This window comes from Phoxinus phoxinus (genome assembly GCF_949152265.1).
Source record: "Phoxinus phoxinus genome assembly, chromosome: 3".
Taxonomy (NCBI): domain Eukaryota; kingdom Metazoa; phylum Chordata; class Actinopteri; order Cypriniformes; family Leuciscidae; genus Phoxinus; species Phoxinus phoxinus.
Genome location: NC_136878.1, coordinates 31,509,972 through 31,527,697, shown reverse-complemented (window position 1 = coordinate 31,527,697; position 17,726 = coordinate 31,509,972). Strand labels below are relative to the sequence as shown.

Below are 17,726 nucleotides of genomic sequence, written 5' to 3'. Positions count from 1 at the left end.
CCATGATGTCATTTTGGAATGATATGCTGAAGTTACCTGCGGTGTCAACCCCCCTCCTTCCTGCCACCAATCAACGCGCCCCTCATTTGCATTATTAAAATCACCGTCCACGACAGCCAAAATATCGCATCAGATCTCGCAAGACAATAATGCCTTCAGAAATAAGGGTCAGAGGAGCTCTGTGTTTATTTTTTTTCCACTTTTCTTTTTTAGAAGGGCCTGAAAGACTATAATAGAGCGTGGGTATCCAAGGTAATACTAGGTTATGACTCCTTTAACAACCTATCAGTCACAGAGTGCAAGACTTCATCACTTCCTGTGCAGATATTTTTTTTCTGCGACCAACCAACCAATTAAAATGTGGTTGACTAAGCATGTTATCATCGACTAACGTATTTTATATAATGACCATCTTATTTCTGTATTTCTACACATTTAATTACCGGTATATATATTCTATTTATAGTTTTTTTATGATTTAAATTTGGCTGATTTAGTGATATTAAACAAGATTACACAAATTGCTCATTTTACACAAAATGTATCTAAAACATATAAAAATGAATAAACATACATTGTAAAATTATACATTGTCAGTTCTAAAATCTGCAGATGGCCATGTCAGAGACAACACTGATAATGATATTCTCGAAATGGCCAAATGTTGGCGGATTAATGGGCTTGGCTTGCCATGCAGCATTAGGTTTAAGGATTTGGGAGGTGGGTTCAACCCAAAGTAGCAGTGACCTGAGAACTGTAGAATCACTGAAATCACAGTCTTCTATTTGGCCTGTAAGCAAAACACATAACCACAGGCTGCAGCATGGTGAATCTCCCTCCAAAAATTATACTACAAGTCATTCTGGATGAACTGTGTTACTACATGGCCTGTTATAATCTGGCATGAAAGCATGTCACAACCACAGCCTTTCTTTAGGTATATTTGCCAAGCAAGGGTTTCAAGTCTTTCAGTCTCACTTACATCTCTGATGAAGGACTCTAGGGTAGCATAGGCGATAGCGATGCCGTCATGAGTGCTGGTGCCTCGACCCAGTTCATCCAGGATGACCAGGGAGCGGGACGTGGCACGAGCCAAAATATCTGATGCTTCCACAAGCTCCTCCATAAAGGTGCTCCTGCCCCTTGAGATGTTGTCAGATGCTCCCATTCTGTCAGAACAAAACCAGTGGAGCGAAACTTAAATTAGTCTGTGAACAAGCATTAGCTTACTTTGCCATAATTTACTCACCCTAATGTCAACCCAAACCTGTATGACTTTCTTTCTTTTTGTGGAACATGAAGGAAACTATTGAGTAAAAGGAACAATGTGCCAGTCACTCTTTTCCATAAAATTATTAGTGGATGGGACTGGAGCTTTCAAGCTTCAAAAAGGACATAAAAGAACCATAAAAGTATCATTAAAGTGATCCATATGACTCATGCACTATATTCCATCCAAATGGTCTGAAGCTATACAATAGCTTTGTGTGACGAGTAGGCCAAAATGCAAGTTGTGTGAGGCACAATTTTTAGACCATGCTTTTTTTTGGCAATATTTGTCACTTTTATTATATAAACAAAATGTGGCCAAGTATATATAAATAAATAAAAAACTTTTGACTTGCACAGAAGAAAGGAAGTCATAAAGGTTTGTAAATTAAGGGTGAGTAAATTATACCTTATTTTCAAATTTGCCTGAACTATCCCTTTATCTCTGACTAAACCATTAGGGTTGTCACAATTTGAAATAATTTTAAACTAAAAGCTACTTGTATGTTACAAATAACTTTTGAAACTGCGGTGTTGGACTTGTTCTTCTTTGAGTCTGGATTTGAATGTGACTACAGTAGGAGCACATCTGATCTCTTCTGGAAGCTGGTTCCAGCTACAGCTGGCATTATAGCTACAAGCGGACTCACCGTGCTTAGAGTGAACCCTTGGTATTTCTAGCTGATGTGATCCTAATGATCTGAGTGATCTGTTGGGTTTATATTCATTGAGCATATCTTCAATGTATTGAGGTCCTAGGCCATTAAATGATTTATATACCAGTAATAATACTTTAAAATCAATCCTAAATGTAACAGGGAGCCAGTGTAAAGACCTGAGGACTGGTGTGATATGTTCATATTTTCTGGTTCTGCTCAGAATCCTGGCATCAGCGTTCTGTATGAGCTGCAACTGTCTTATGGTCTTTTTGGGAAGGCCAGTGATGAGTCCATTACAATAATCCACCCTGCTGGTGATGAAAGCATGCACAAGTTTCTCTAAGTCTTGACTGGAAACAAAGCATATAACTGTTGAAATATTTTTCAGATGATAGTATGCTGATTTAGTTATTGCTTTGACATGACTACTGAAAATAAGGTCTGACTCTAGAGACACACCAAGATTCCTGACTTGATTTTTTGTTGTTTGACCTCTAGAGTGAAGGTATGCATTCACCTTGAGAACTTCACCTTTGTTTCCAAACGCAATGACTTCAGTTTTGTCTTTGTTTAACTGAAGAAAGTTTTGGCACATCCAACCGTTTACTTCATCAATGCATTGGAACAGGGAGTCATGGGGCTGTAATCGTTAGGTGATAGGGCTAAGTAGATCTGTGTGTCGTCTGCATAGCTGTGGTAAGCAATTTGGTTATTTCTCATTATTTGGCTCAGTGGGAGCATGTACAGGTTGAATAGGAGTGGCACAAGTATTGAGCCTTGAGGAACTCCGCATGTCATGGATGTCCACTCAGACTTATGGTCTCCTATACTCACATAATAACGTCTCGCTTCTAAGTATGACCTGAACCATTTTAGGACTATCCCAGAAAGCTCCACCCAGTTTTCCAGCCTGTCAAGAAGTATGTTGTGATCGACAGTGTCAAATGCAGCACTGGGGTCGAGTAGTACCAGTACTGATAATTTGTCTGTATCAGTATTTAAGCGAATATCGTTTATTATCTTTATGAGTGCTGTCTCTGTGCTGTGATGTGATCGGAAACCAGATTGAAAATTGTCAAATTATCCATTCGAGCTTAATAATGTGTTCAGCTGATTGAAGACAACTTTTTCAATGATCTTGCCTATGAAAGGAATATTTGAGATCGGTCTATAGTTGCTTAATATAGTCTTATCCGGATTGCTCTTTTTCAGGAGGGGTTTGACAACTGCCGTTTTCAGGGAGTTTGGAAAACTCACAGAGAGAAGTGAGGCATTTACTACTTCTAGGAGATCTGCTTCTAAGCTGTTTAACACACTTTTGAAGAAACATGTGGGATTGTGCGTCAAGGTTGATGTTTTAAGGTGCTGTACGGTTTCTTCCAAAGTTTTGCCATCAATTTCTTTGAAATCAGACAGTAACTTTCTCAGGTTGTGGTCTGATATGTCTGACCCCAGTGCAACTCAAGGATGTGCTGATCACCTTTCTGATATTATTGATTTTTTTAGAGAAGAAAAAAGCAAACTCACTGCACTTGCTGTCTGAGATCATTTCACTGGGAAAGTAAAGCAAGTGAGTGAAAGCAATTGGGACCTTGCTTAATTTGTATCATCTTTACTCTTAATTTGGTGTTGTGCTACAGACCTAATTTAAATATTATGCAGGAAACAGAAATCCGATCGGTTATCCAGATACAGAGGTTACTTAATATGAACAAATGTAAACGCACCGTGTCCTGATAGGCTAATGATCCGATCTGCTTGATCGTATCATGGTAATCGCATGTTAATGCCAAGTGTAAAAAAAAAGAAGAAAGTTTTTCCTAATTTCCATGTCTGTGCCGGTTTGATTCTTTATTAACTCTTTAGCTCTTTTGTTTGTTCTGGATATTTATACTCCCTGTGTTTTCCAGTTCTTGGCCCGATCTCATCTGTGTTCAGTGGTTGTGTTTTCTCCGTTTATCTATAACATCTATAATAAAGACTTTGTTTGATTCTCTATCGTCATGCGCTCATTACCTCCACAGATACGTGACAAGAAAAAGTGACCCTTAAAGTGGATTTTTGTGGCGTTCGACAATCAAATATGAACCACCACACGAAGATCACGTGTTTTAGGCAAATGCAGTGCCTCATTATATCATAAGTGCAAGAAAAAGCTCACGCTGTTGAAAAAATCACCATATAAAGGTGAACAAACCTAGGGTATGTTTGTACCACAGGACTTCTGCTCTTAAACTGCTATATTAAGCAGTGTTAATGTTTGGATTTTTTTTCCCGATGGTTAGTAGGAAAGCACAATGCAATGTAGTGTTGAGCGACATGCTCAATAGTCATATCAGGGTTTGGGGGTACTTATTTGATCATTAATTTACTTATTAACTTGTCTGGATACTCGGTTTAATTATTTACTTTTTTATAATAGAAGGAAATAAGAATCTATTACTATCATTTTGCGAGCAAAGATGGATTTAGTGATGAAGCAAAATTGTATGTCGCATTGAAATACTTCACTCAAAAGGTGAAAGGATATCACACACGCAATTTACCAACGTTGTACAAGAGTTATGCTGGTGAAGGAGTCTAAAACCAGTGACAATTATTCAATTAGTGAAAGCAAAAACTGACTGAGCTTTTGGCATCTGACGCTGCACAGCGCCAAAGTCAAGGAAAGTCTGTTCACTCGGCAGCCATATTTGCAACGCCTCCGGGCAGCTATTTCTGGAAATCCAAGAACAAATACTATCCATTTGAATGGAAGAATCCTGAAATCTCAAAAACTGCTTGCCGAAATAATTAAATAACATTTCAAATCAGCAACTAAATCTGACATAAACAGTCTCATAAATGTTGTTTCTTGTACTCAAATAGCATTAAAAATATATTTTTCAGGCTAAACCAGCCAATGTGCATGAGCAGTCCTAAGCGCGAGTCTCAGGTTTCAATGGGATCTGGAGCTTCTAACAGCAGCTGCAGCGATGCAATGACTTTAGCGATCACCGATTGGCTCTTTTACTTGGAAGGCGGGACTTATTCAGCCATATTGTGCATTGCAGTTTCTCCCCTTCAGCAGTAATAGGAGTGAACCGTCTTTCTATATCTAGTCTTTGACTGAGCATTAATTCTACCTCAATGCTGATAATGGTATATCAACTATCTCCATTTATTGGCTTAATATTTCTCTTATGGACCATACATTAATGATAGTGAAAAAATCTATGTATTAACAATAATCAATATTTCTTGTTCAATTAAATCAGGAAGGCGCTATATGATCCCTCTAGCGAATAAATATACGTTTAAGAGTTGTTTTGTTTTTGTTTTGTACAGCAACAACAAAATAATCATAATTTAATACAATAATGGGAAAATTAGCCAATTATCATCTTGATATCGTCTAGGCAAAAGCCATCGGTAATATCTCTACCTACTCTATTATCGATAGAGGAAACTATCATCTATCGCCACAAGTACAACCCTAATACTCACTAATTCAGGTCAATGCAACAACATTACACAAAATATTAACCAATTAATGTGCCGGCCATTATAGGTCATATACATAGATCCCTAGATCGCAGAATTGTCCTTTGATAACAGCTAATCTGAAAATCCTTCCCATTATCCTGATAAGGGGGCTTCATCCTACTTTTTTTTTAGCTGGACAAATCGTGCAGCTCTTGGCTACGATTGAGAGAAAACACAGATGGTATCTGTAGTCTGCTTTGCTGAGAGCCACAAGCAATGAAATGCCGTTTTCATTCTATTTGTTGCTTTTATATTCGTCTCTGGTTTCTTGTATTTTAACATTCAAAAATTTTGACTACATGTATTTCATTTTCATGTTTTTCTTCAGAGTTTTTTGTCAACAGATTTCACTTGGGAATACAGCTTGAGCTGCAAAACCACATTTTCATTTTGAATCAAGCGCAATTAGAATTTTTAAAATCAGGCTGTTGCAATCATATTGTTTTCTATGACAATCAGAATATCAAAAATGTGTCTTTACACACATAAACTATTTGATTCGGTTCCCATAATATTAACATTCTATTAATATTCTTGTTGAAACAATTCATAACTGATCACGTAAGCAATAAGATGTTTCTGCAGTGAATCAGTCTAGCTGCCGGCAATCTCAGGCTGAACACAGCAATAAACACAATAAAGGTCAAACAGCACTACGAAACTCAAAAAAAGATTTAGATGTTTTAGATAACACTTTTTTTTTTCTTTATTACAAAAGATTTACCTTTAAAAGGTTTCATTTAAGGCTTCATTTTTACTTTACTTTTTTTTGCATTGCACTTAATTTCCAGTTTCCATCGCAACCAATAAAGAGAGGGAAAAGAGCTTCCGAACCTTAAGTGCCTCTTAATAAAAGTGTTCCATCAGTGGGGGAAAAAGACTGTCCGATCAAGGACTCGCACAGACGCTCAGGACTATGTAGACTTTTGCAGTCAGTCAAGACTTTTGCAGACTTTTGCAGTCAGATTTTTCAATATCATCCGTCATCATGGGTGTATTATTACAATTATGACGATATTCTGCTTCTGCGCCTGAATAGTTGACACACAATGCTTTAATGATTGCAAAAAATTAATCAATTGATATATAATAATTGGGAGAATTTTGACAACTTAACTTAAAAAACTTAACTAAAAATTTTTTTAAATAAAAAAACACATTGAAAATTTTACAATAATGTCATCATAGTTGGTTAGATTGTTAAATATTTTTATTTAAATAAAAACTCTTTCATTTAAAAATGTAACTCAGCAAGTAAATGTTAGTAAAGCAAATTAGAACTTTTATAAAGATGTTTTAAAGTTTATAATTATTTAAAAGTACACTACGTAACTTTTTTTTCTTTTCAAAATTAACAAAATGTAAATAATGAGTCAATACATCATCAATCATTCTTCCAAAATGTGTCTTACCCTGATATGGTAAGCCTTATAAGCATTTATATTTTAGACCTGTTGGGGTGTCTTTTGCGGGAAATTGCTTACATGCGTCATTCACCTGCGTGTCTGTAAATAGTCATATCTGTAATATAGAGAAAATATTGCTCTGGCTACTTTGACGTGTGTATGGTGTGGGAGAGGTATAGGTTAGATGTTTTTAAAAAAAACAAAAAACAGAGGAGAGTCTCCTGGCAAAAAGAGAACGAGACAGAGCTCGTAATAAAACATGAAGCAACATTGGCTTGGCTTTTTTTTCGGAGATGAGAAGAACTGAGGGATTTGAAATGTTGTAAAAGCGCTGCGTTTTTATTACTCAACAGGTGAGTAAGGTATTTCATTGAACAGATAAATTGCCATGATATGTAGCTCTCTAACAGATTGTGAAGCATTATCTGTTGTGAAGGGTAATTATATTATAGGTTGCCAAATCTGGTGCTGTGCTAGAATTTATTTTCAAGAAATTACCATGTCTATTAATTATAATATAGCTACAGTAACATCTTCAGCTAGTCAGCTTGATATCCTTCCCATCTAACTTCAGCCTACTAGTGAATGTCTTATGAGCATTAGGATAATCTCTCTCTCTTTGGCAAGAATATAATTTATAAAAAAATAATAATTAAAAAACAACATTTGAACATATCAGACTGGCAATCGTCAAAACCTTTGTAACGTCATTAATTGAAAAATATTAATGACATTTTTGGATTTCCATGTGCAGCGATACATATTCATCTGCACAGTCACGCAGAGCCGAAACACAACCAAAACAATGCTCTTCAAATGCATGCAGTTTTGTTTTTAACAGCAAGAGCGCCAAAAGTTACCTTTCGTTTTTATTATAAATAATCTACTTAAAAAAGTTAGTAAATGTACAACTGACTTGCACTTTTTGTTTTGAAATTGTTCGCCATTAAAAGTCTACCAACAATGACGACATTTTAACATAGGAATTGAATTGTGATGGATCTTCTTTCTTGTGTTGATTTTGCATGCGTTTGAATTTTTTTAAATCAACATAAATATTTTAGGTTAAAACTTTCATGAATGCATAAAGGAAAGTGCATCTCTTATATCCTGAAACTATTCACCATTTCAAGTTGTTCACCATTTTAAAAAACCCTTTTGCCTTCACTTGTACATTTTAAATTACTCTGCAGGGTGATAAATTAAAACTTTACGGAATATAAAAAAAATAAAAAATAATTTATAGTCTCTTCAATGCATTTAATCTTCAAAGAATTGAACAATGTCTCGTAAAACTGTTTTAAACGGAGTGCCATGTCACACCACATGACATGTGCACTTTCCAAAGGTATTTCATGTCAACTACCCAACAACAGTTTTAGAGTGCGTCATAAATCTTGAAAATGAAAAGCCAAAATCCAGTCAAAGCAGCTGCAAGGGCTTTTGTGAAACTGACTGCACTGAGGATGTAAACTCTTCTCCGACATTCTACAGTCCCATTACGCAAATGCAATAACCACTCAATGTTTCCGCTTCACCAGAGTGCAGTATAGGCCACTGAACCCTTCAGACTTAATTGGGCACTGTTTGAACCTGATTTTGACCTGTTAATTGGAACAAACCAACACAACTCTGGGGAGCGAAGGCAATTATCTTCTGACGTGAACAGCGCCAGGACTGGGTTAATTAACGAGGCAGTACTTCACTGTTAGCGGTATGACTTAGACTGACAAGAGCGTGTCAAAAAACACTTTACATCACATCCCCTTCCTGCTGGACAGTCTCACAGCAATGCTTAAATAACTTTAGGTGTACAGCAAAACTTTTATCCTCTGCAAACTAACTAACTCAGTCAATGTATATTATATACATCAACATACACTTCTCTACAACACTGGTGGCTGCTAAGAACTTGTACAAAATACTCAATAAATGAATTAATTATACATCATTATTGGCCTTACGTGAAAAAGGCTGAAATATGTGATACTGTAGATCTCAGGCACTTTCTCGGCAAAAAGGGTGAAAGGCGGCACAAGTCACATTTGAGTCTAATTAGTGAACCGCTGTGGATGTTGTTGATGTTGGTAGTCTAATGACTAGCACAGTCAGCAGAAATCAACCAACCCCTACAACAGTAAACAATGTTAATAAATCACATCAAAATGAGACAAAACAAGTAAAGAGGGGCTGGAAGTTCACTGAGGTTACTAAGAAATAAAAGCAAGACATGTTTCAGTTAACATACTTGACAAGAATCTAGATATTTAATTGGAATTTATGAGGGAGGTAAAACCCCGTAGAATCAATTTGTGTGACAGTGAACTTTAAAAGGACCAAATTAAACTTTTTATGTTCTCAGAACACATTACAGGCACTGACACTCATAAGAAATATCCAAAGTGATCAATTGGCTTAACTTAAAAAAGTGAAACCAGTTGCCTTAAAATTAAGTAAATAAACATCATGTAACTTTTTAAAGTACTAAAAAAACTTCTTTTTTCAGTTTAAAGTTAAGTAAAAAAAGTGTCTCCTTTTACAAATATAAGCTTGGTATCAAATATATGTTATGACTTTGTTCTTTTTCTCACACAAAAGAGAAATTGTTCAACTAAATGACTCTGAAGATTTAAGCCAAACAAAATTAATGTTTAAATAAATAATAATAATGGGAATGTTGACTAAACTTAAGCCTTTACAAAACGATTATAATGACAAATATATTTAGAAATTAAATCTGATACATCAAGCACATATTAGTTTTACCAATGAATCTTGTTGTCATTTTTATAAACTGTAATTTAATATCACAGTTTAATTTAATTATTATATACTGCATATTTATTTTAAAAAGTTTATTTGCATTGTTGACATTGTTTTGGCTTTAAAAAAAGAATCAACAATGACATTGTAAAATTTGCAAAGCAAATCGGTCTTCTTGCAAGAAGTTCTATCTTGTCTATTTGCATACTGAATTGGGATACGTCTCTTTTTACATACATTTAATCTATACCACAGCAACAATCAGAGTTTAAAAAACAATGTCTTCATTCTCATTTTTGTTGCCTCAAAATAACTTCTTTTTTTTATTCTGGACTTAAAAATCTAGTATAACTCCGCTTCTCAAAAATCTAGCAGATGTGGCATAAAGTCTGAATAGGTTTTGACTCCTGCCTCTGTAATCTGCGGTTACCGGGGTTTTGTGAAAAGACTAGCGGGCATGGTTTCACCCCGCTCAATTCTGGACCATTCAAGCACAAACTCCAAAGTCTGCTCAGCCTCTGAGGTGTTGTCATGGTCACTAAAGTTCAGCTTCGTGCTGTCATACATTACTTCCTCTCTAATGGCCAGAAAACAAAAGAAACAATATCTCCGTGAGAGCTGATTTTTCCATAGGTTTAAGCAGACGGACGTGACCCTGTTCTTTTGGAAAAAGACCCATCTACATATCTCAGTTAATACCCTATTATGGCAGATAGGGGGAGATTTCATAAATCTCCTATGAAAGTATCTTTGTTCTTTGGGAAAGAAACTGCAATAAATATGATAGAGAATAAAAGATCTGGACATTTATTTTCATAAGAAGATAGTATGCTCTCAGATGCGTTTTGTGACAACCATGTAAGGTCTGTCACATCTACAATGACCTCTTCTCAATTGTTGAAAGGCCACAGAGTGTTTGACAGGTGGAAGTTACCTGACATATATGCCGTCTACAATGCCCACTGACGCCTCTCTGGCAGGAACAAAAGATCCCAGCTGTGCCATGATGGTCACCAGGGCAACCTGTCGGATGTAGGAGCTCTTGCCACCCATGTTGGGCCCAGTGATGATCACGACTCGCTTCCCATCCCCCTGAAGACAGCAACGGTAATCAGATGAACATTTGTGCAAGATTACATTAAAGATTCTCAAGCAAGTGACTGATTTGTGGCTGATTGCTTGAGTGTCAGAGCTTTAGAGGGATGGAGCACAAAGGTCATCTCAATCATCTGGAGTGAAAACACTGAGAAGACAAAGCTCATTATGAAACCGTAAGACCAGCAAAAATCTATTTATAATGGAATATAAAAAAGGTCTGAGACAAGAGAATAGATGCACTACGGTTCAAAAGTTTGGGGTCAGTAAAGCATTAAAAAAAAATATATATATATATATATATATATATATATATATAATGTAATACTTTCATTCAGCAGGAATGCATTAAATTGATCAAATGTGACAGTAAAAGGGCATTTATAATGTTATAAAAGTTTATATTATCCATCAAAGAATACTGAAAAAAAAATGTCATGGTTTACAAAGTAATAATAATATAATAGAATATAAGTAATGAATAATTGACTCCGGGCCGTTTATTTCGCGGCCACATTAACACCTCGGGTGTGCATTATTTTTCAATAACTCAATGGCCCGGAGTTTATTCCACTACGGTTACCACACCTCAAAACATTGTTCAGATGATGCAGTTCAAGATATTTGTCAGGTTTCTGTCCTTAAAACTCTATTGTGTGTGGGACTAATTTGTTACGCATCCAATCCCAAGCCTCCCAAAACTAATCCCAAGACTTGAGCCAATAATAGCAGACTGCAGTTATTAAGGATCATTTGAACACGGTGACATTCCTGTGACAGAAATAAATAACATTTCATTTATATTAAATTTAAAAAATATATGTGTTAATGATAACATGTTAATGAAAATTATAATATTTCACAATATTGCGGTTTTCACCTTTTTTGAATCAAATAAATGCAGCCGTGGTGAGCCTTTCAAAAACATTTTAAAAATCTTACCGACCTCAAACTTTTGAATGTAGTGTATACTACAAACATACACAAATAAATAGGCATAACTATAGTTAATGTGATGAACTACAACTACGCATGTGGTTACTCTGCTAGGACACCTGTGTAAAACTAAAGAGGAACTGACATCACATATACACTAAAAATCACCTTGACATCGTTAAAAGTCATAGGTCTAACATAATTTGTTTGCAGATGCCACTTGGTTATAGTTTTCAATGACATATTTATAAGTGCCCACATTTTGAGTGACAAAATGTCTGTTGAAGGGTTAAGAAAAATGTCTTGAGTGAATGGACATATGACAAGTAATGTGAAGAAAAGTACGGTATCCCAGTAAGACGGCTTCATTATTAAAGCCTGACTCACACTTTGAATGGAAGCCCAATGATTAGGTGGGTGGGAAGAGTGAGAGCAAGAAGTGACAAAGGTATTAAAAACATATGCTAATCGGCATGGCAGAGTGGGTGGCTGATACAAAAGGTTTGGCTGCTGGTTCAATTGGATTTTCTTACAGGTGAGATAAAAATGATTACCCTGCAGTGAAAGACAACCACACAGACCTTTGGCTCGAACACAGATTCCCTCACCTTTATTTTAAGGTCGGAAATTAAATGCCAGGATGATAATCAAGTTTTTATTATAATCTCTAAGATCTAAATGCCCCCAAATGTCATTATATGAAAACGAGTAGTTAATGAGAATGTGGAAGAAGATAGTAATATAGCTCATGAATATGGATCTAAGGTGAAGCATGCAATCTCCGCACCACTAGTGGCATGAAACAATTAAAGAGTAAATGATTCTTTTAAGATGGGCTGTTTCAATCAATCAGTTTATCCAGTTCACAAAACCAATGTGAATAAACCAGACTGATGCGGTTCTCAAGATCAGCAGTTAATAACTTACTGGAGAGAAAGATGTACTAGTGAACAACAAGTAATTTAAATGAGTACGAATTAAGTTAAATTAATCACCACAACATCATATTGTACAGTATAAAAAACTGATATTTATTTTGAGATTTAAAGGGATACTCCACTTTTTTTGGAAATAGGCTCATTTTGCAACTCCCCCAGAGTTAAACAGTTGAGTTTTACCGTTTTCAAATCCATTCAGCCGAACTCCGGGTCTGACGGTACAACTATATGGCTAGGAACTACTCTCATTCCGGCGTAAGAATCAAGGAACTGTGTGGCCGTACCATGAGTGCAGCAGGCGTAATGATATGACGAAGATCTTGCCGTCAACAAACCAACGTGACAACCTGCTTGCACAGGGAGCGTGCCTTGTAGCATGGAGACATTTGTGAGAGACGATTTAGATGACATTTACTTTGGTGCAGATCCCAAACCGTATTTATTAAAACTACACAAACTTAGTCCCGGTCATGTTGGAAGTTACCGAGCTGGGGACTATTTTCAGGTGCTTCGTCATATCATTACGCCTGCTGCACCCATGGTACGGCCGCACAGTTCCTTGATTCTTACGCCGGAATGAGAGTAGTCCCTAGCCATATAGGCTTGGAAAATCGCAACTTTTCATTTTCCGTCGATCTTAGTACACGGTTTAACTACAGAAGAGTCAAGTTTTAAATAGGAAAAATATTGAAACTCGTTGGTCATTTTGAAAGAAATGCTACTGGACTCATCAGACTCAATGATCTATGCTAAGCTATGCTAAAAGTGGATTTGAAAACGGTAAAACTCAACTGTTTAACTCTGGGGGAGTTGTAAAATGAGCCTATTTCCAAAAAAAGTGGAGTATCCCTTTAAGGCCCGTTCACACCAAGAGCGATAACTATAAAGATAATTATAACGAGAACTATATTAGCGTTCTGTTTATTCAAAGCACGCACTGCAGTTTTATGGTCCGCTTGCTGCTTTAAAAGCTCGAGCTCTTTAAAATTGGAAGGATTCTGATTGGCTGTCAATGTTTTTATCATTCATCAGCAGGGAAAAAAATTGTTCTGAAAGTGATTCCAACAATATAATTTCTCTGTGCCGTTACTGCTATAGCTGTGGTGTGAACTTTGCTAATCTTTTATATTAAGAATGATTTTTAGAACTACCGGTATATCTTTATCATTCTAGGTGTGAACGGGCCTTTATTAGTGTTTTTAATGATTAAAAGAGTTTAAATTATTATTTTTTTTAAATGCAATGGATGTTTTCACCTCTAAATGAGTTTCATTTGGGACGTATTGATCCTGATCTCCCATCAGCGAGGTGATGACCGGATGCTTGCCTGCCTTGATCAAAATCTGACTTTTATCTTCAAGAACCTCAGGCCTATGTTCAGGACATGCAAAAAAAGATGCATTTAACACACACACAAAAAAAAAAACTTACACTTAGATAAGCTGACAAAAAAAAAAAAAAGCCAACAAAGTTTTGCGCACACCGTTTTGGCAGGTCACCTTACATATAAGAGTTGGAATTTATGGTATCAGCTCAACACACTTTGGAAAAGTCCAGAGGGAGAGGATAAGCTCTGGTGCTCTGCAGAACAGGCGGGAGGGGGAGGCGGTAAGGAGCAGAGGGGGAGTAGTTGGCGGAAACCTCTGCTTTCAAAGTCAAATCCACTCCCCCACACAGACTGTCATAGGGATATGGAGTGGGCTCTATACTGCATGGGGGTGGGATTCATCCTACTGTTGGACTCAATTCGGGCCAGGGAGAGACAGAGATGTGGGGGCTCCTGGGTCCCCTTACTCTCGTTCATCTATGAAAGCTTATGTAAGATGCTTTATGCGCATCTCACGAAACACAAAGGAGAAATAGAGCTTCTTTGTAGATGCTCGGAAATGATTGATTTTATTGCACTATGGTGTGCCAAAAAATATTAAAAATCTGGGAAAAGTCCCCACGATCGCTCCCAGGACTACACGTATCTGACTTTTGAATGTTCAAAAAGAATATAGAAGACTTGGAAACAAAGCTTAATATATTAAATTCGCCGACACGGGCAATTTATGAGGGAATATACATGCTTGGGTGTGATTAGGTTTGAAATATGAGAGATGACAGGAAGTCAGCAGAGAACACGGGAATAAAAAGCCAACTTCATTACCACACCTGCAGTAATTATTTTCTTTAGCAACCTGGGCCAATGAGAAGAGGCAGTCCATGGTTGCTAGGTGACACACTGCTTTCCTCAGGATGTAGTAATGGTCCCCAAATAGCCTAGATGCCAGAAAAAAAGAGAAGAACGAGCACTGTTGGGTCAGAAAGTGAAAGAAGACAAAACACATTTTACATGATTAAATTACTCCTGCAGCTTTCTGATCTGAAAGCATCTCAGCCAATCAACAGGGCTGCTATAAAAATGATTTTTGTCATTTCACAAGTTACGTACTGAAGGAAACTGATCCACTCGTGACTGCAGTCAATAACCAGCTGCTCACGTAGTTGCTGCAGGCGCCGATGTTTCTCCACAATGAATGGAGTGTAATAGCGGCCAACAACCTTAGTGCTGTGGATAAAAAGCACACGTTTAAATGCTAAAACGGGTTTGTTTCAATTCCAACCGACTTTTCAATGCAAAAGTAAGCTATTCCCTGTGAATGTGCAAGACTTCCGATTCATTAGCCACTATAGATAAACTACAAGAGTCACAGTGCATCAAACAGTAACACTACATGACCTACAAGCCAGTGTGTTTACAATTCTGATAATACATTTAAATATAATAAATACCATTTTGCAATATCAAGCAGTTTTTGCACAGCTGAAATAACTGGAAACTGCTACTTTGAAATATAAATCATATGGGAGGGGACACGTGGTAGAAGCTCTCTTAAAATGAAGTACATTGGTAAGATGATGGATTTTCAGAGACAAAGTGATCAAATTTCTCAACAATGGTGCCTACCTATTGATTTTGACCCAGTCTGATGGGACTATGGATGACATACTGTTCTTTACTTCAATGAGAAACTGCGTAAGAAAAAGAAACAAATCATTGTCAAATTATTATGGACTGTCTTTACCCAAGTAAAGCCTGGAAAGTATGTAAAAAATAAAAAAGCTCACAATTTCACTTAAAAATTATAATTTTATAAACGTAATGTTTTGCGCAACATAGACACTGTTTTTAATCACATTACAGAGTAACCTTTACATTACAAAAATAATAATAATTTTCACCCCAAATAAGGTGCTATTCTCTTAAAAATCAAAAGGACAATTTACTCACATTCCAATTCTGTATGACTTCTCCTGTGGAGCATCAAAGAAGATATTTTGAGAAATCTCTCAGAGCTTGTTTGTTTTTTGTTCATACTATGGAAGTCAATTGTAAGCAAACCCGTTACCAACATTCTTCAAAATATCTTCTTTTGTGTCCAGCAAGAAGAGAGAAAAGCATACAAATTTGGAACAACATGAGAGTGAGTAAATAACCACACAATTTTCATTTTTGGGTGGACTATATCATTAAAGTCTCATGTTCTTATCATCTCATTTGTTTGTCTTAATGGTGGCTGTAGTCAAACCAATGTGGTGAACAAGTCTGTTCACTGATCATCTGATGCATATTGCATAAATAAATAAATAAAAAAATCCAGCAAGAGTGTGCTCTAATCTGACTAGCTTGGCTGTACAACACTGCTGTTATTCTAGTGAGCTTTATCGCACACCAGTCCATTATTATGGCATCAACTCCCAAATCCGCCCCTACATGGCACATAAAATGAAATGGTTGGTCGCCTGTGTCAGTCATACAGTCTCTTGTGGTTCTAGCCCAGAATAAGATGCCAAGTGAACCAGATTTTAAGCTGGTAGTCAAAAGCATAGCAATGCTAGACTCGGCCATAGATGGTGGGAGAAAGTGGTATGGCCGGGGTCTATACTCTGAGGTGGACAAACTGTTGTGTATTCATGAGGGAATGGCAACAGTGAGCAGATGGAGAAACACATGTGGAGCTGCATACAAACTAGAAACATTTCAGACACTGTCCTTGTAGTTGTCATCTTCTAGTAAGGAAGAATTCAACATTACATCTACAGTAGAATAAAATGAGTAAAACAGCTTTAGCAAGGTTGAATAATATAGAGTATGACAACTGATAATGAGACATTCGAACACATCAGTATTCGAAAACAATAAAAGGTAGTAACAAGGTAACAGATGAATTTTTTCTTAAAATAAATTAAGTAACAGGGTTAACAGTTAAGCATGGCAAATTTGTACAATGCTAATGCTATATAAAGTGTAGAAAATGTGTGGAATGTATTAGGTGTGAAAATCGCTTTGGTGCTCGGATCTTGAAACTCGTTTAAAAGACAGGTGTTAAGAGGATGCTTGATGATATTACCTGCTGACCAGACACTGTTGTGTAATCCAAAGATGGGTTTTTTAACACCAGCCGAACCTCTCGCCGGTGCTCCATTATGTCTGATAGGACACCCTGGATCTCCTCTTTTCTTTTCTGGATCACTGGGAATTCGCTCAGATCCACAAACATTTCTGTCTTATTACCCATCCTAAACGGATACATTTCAGAGATATCTAATCAGAAAAGCTACATACAGAATAAAATAATTTTTTCATCAAGTGTACATGTACAGTATTTGGATATGGAAAAATACACAGGTTAAGGTGAATATTCTTGAAGTGGTCAAAAGATTTAACGCACTTTGCGGCTTTCTCGTCCAGTACTTTCAAGAAGTTGTGGGCGGGGCTTAGAAGCTGAGGTGTGTCCAGTAGGAGGTGCTTTAGAAGGGCAGAGCTGAGCTGTGATTGGATGGCGGGCATTAGGGCTTGAAGCTCAGTGCTCAGACGAGAGAGAGTGCTGGTGATGAGGTAAAATTCCTGAGTAGAGCACTGACAAGACACAGAAATGTCAAAACAAAGAAAACATGCATGTTGGGTCTTTCAAATATATTGAAATACACATTCTACTTCTCATTAATGGATCATATCAGAATTGTATAAGCCATTTTATTTTCTCCACGATCAATTAAAAGCCTCTTTGCCAACTTTTCAAAAGACTGACAGGTTTTAAAAATAATTTGTAGCAAACATGGTCATGCGCACGTGTTTAAATGAATTC

The 17,726-nt window shown here is 36.7% G+C and overlaps 1 protein-coding gene across 5 annotated transcripts in view; it reads right to left on the bottom strand.

Moving 5' to 3' along the window:
• Positions 1-17,726, bottom strand: part of msh3 (mutS homolog 3 (E. coli)) — a 65,438-nt gene that overhangs the window by 20,218 nt on the left and 27,494 nt on the right. For all 5 annotated transcript variants that reach the window (XM_079606116.1, XM_079606112.1, XM_079606114.1 and 2 more), the window contains 8 exons: positions 17,310-17,497; positions 16,989-17,157; positions 15,545-15,609; positions 15,029-15,145; positions 14,749-14,856; positions 13,848-13,962; positions 10,557-10,714; positions 983-1,169 (listed from right to left, as the gene is read on the bottom strand). In XM_079606116.1, the coding sequence (XP_079462242.1) occupies positions 983-1,169; positions 10,557-10,714; positions 13,848-13,962; positions 14,749-14,856; positions 15,029-15,145; positions 15,545-15,609; positions 16,989-17,157; positions 17,310-17,497 (1,107 nt within the window). The remainder of the gene's footprint in view (positions 1-982; positions 1,170-10,556; positions 10,715-13,847; positions 13,963-14,748; positions 14,857-15,028; positions 15,146-15,544; positions 15,610-16,988; positions 17,158-17,309; positions 17,498-17,726) is intronic.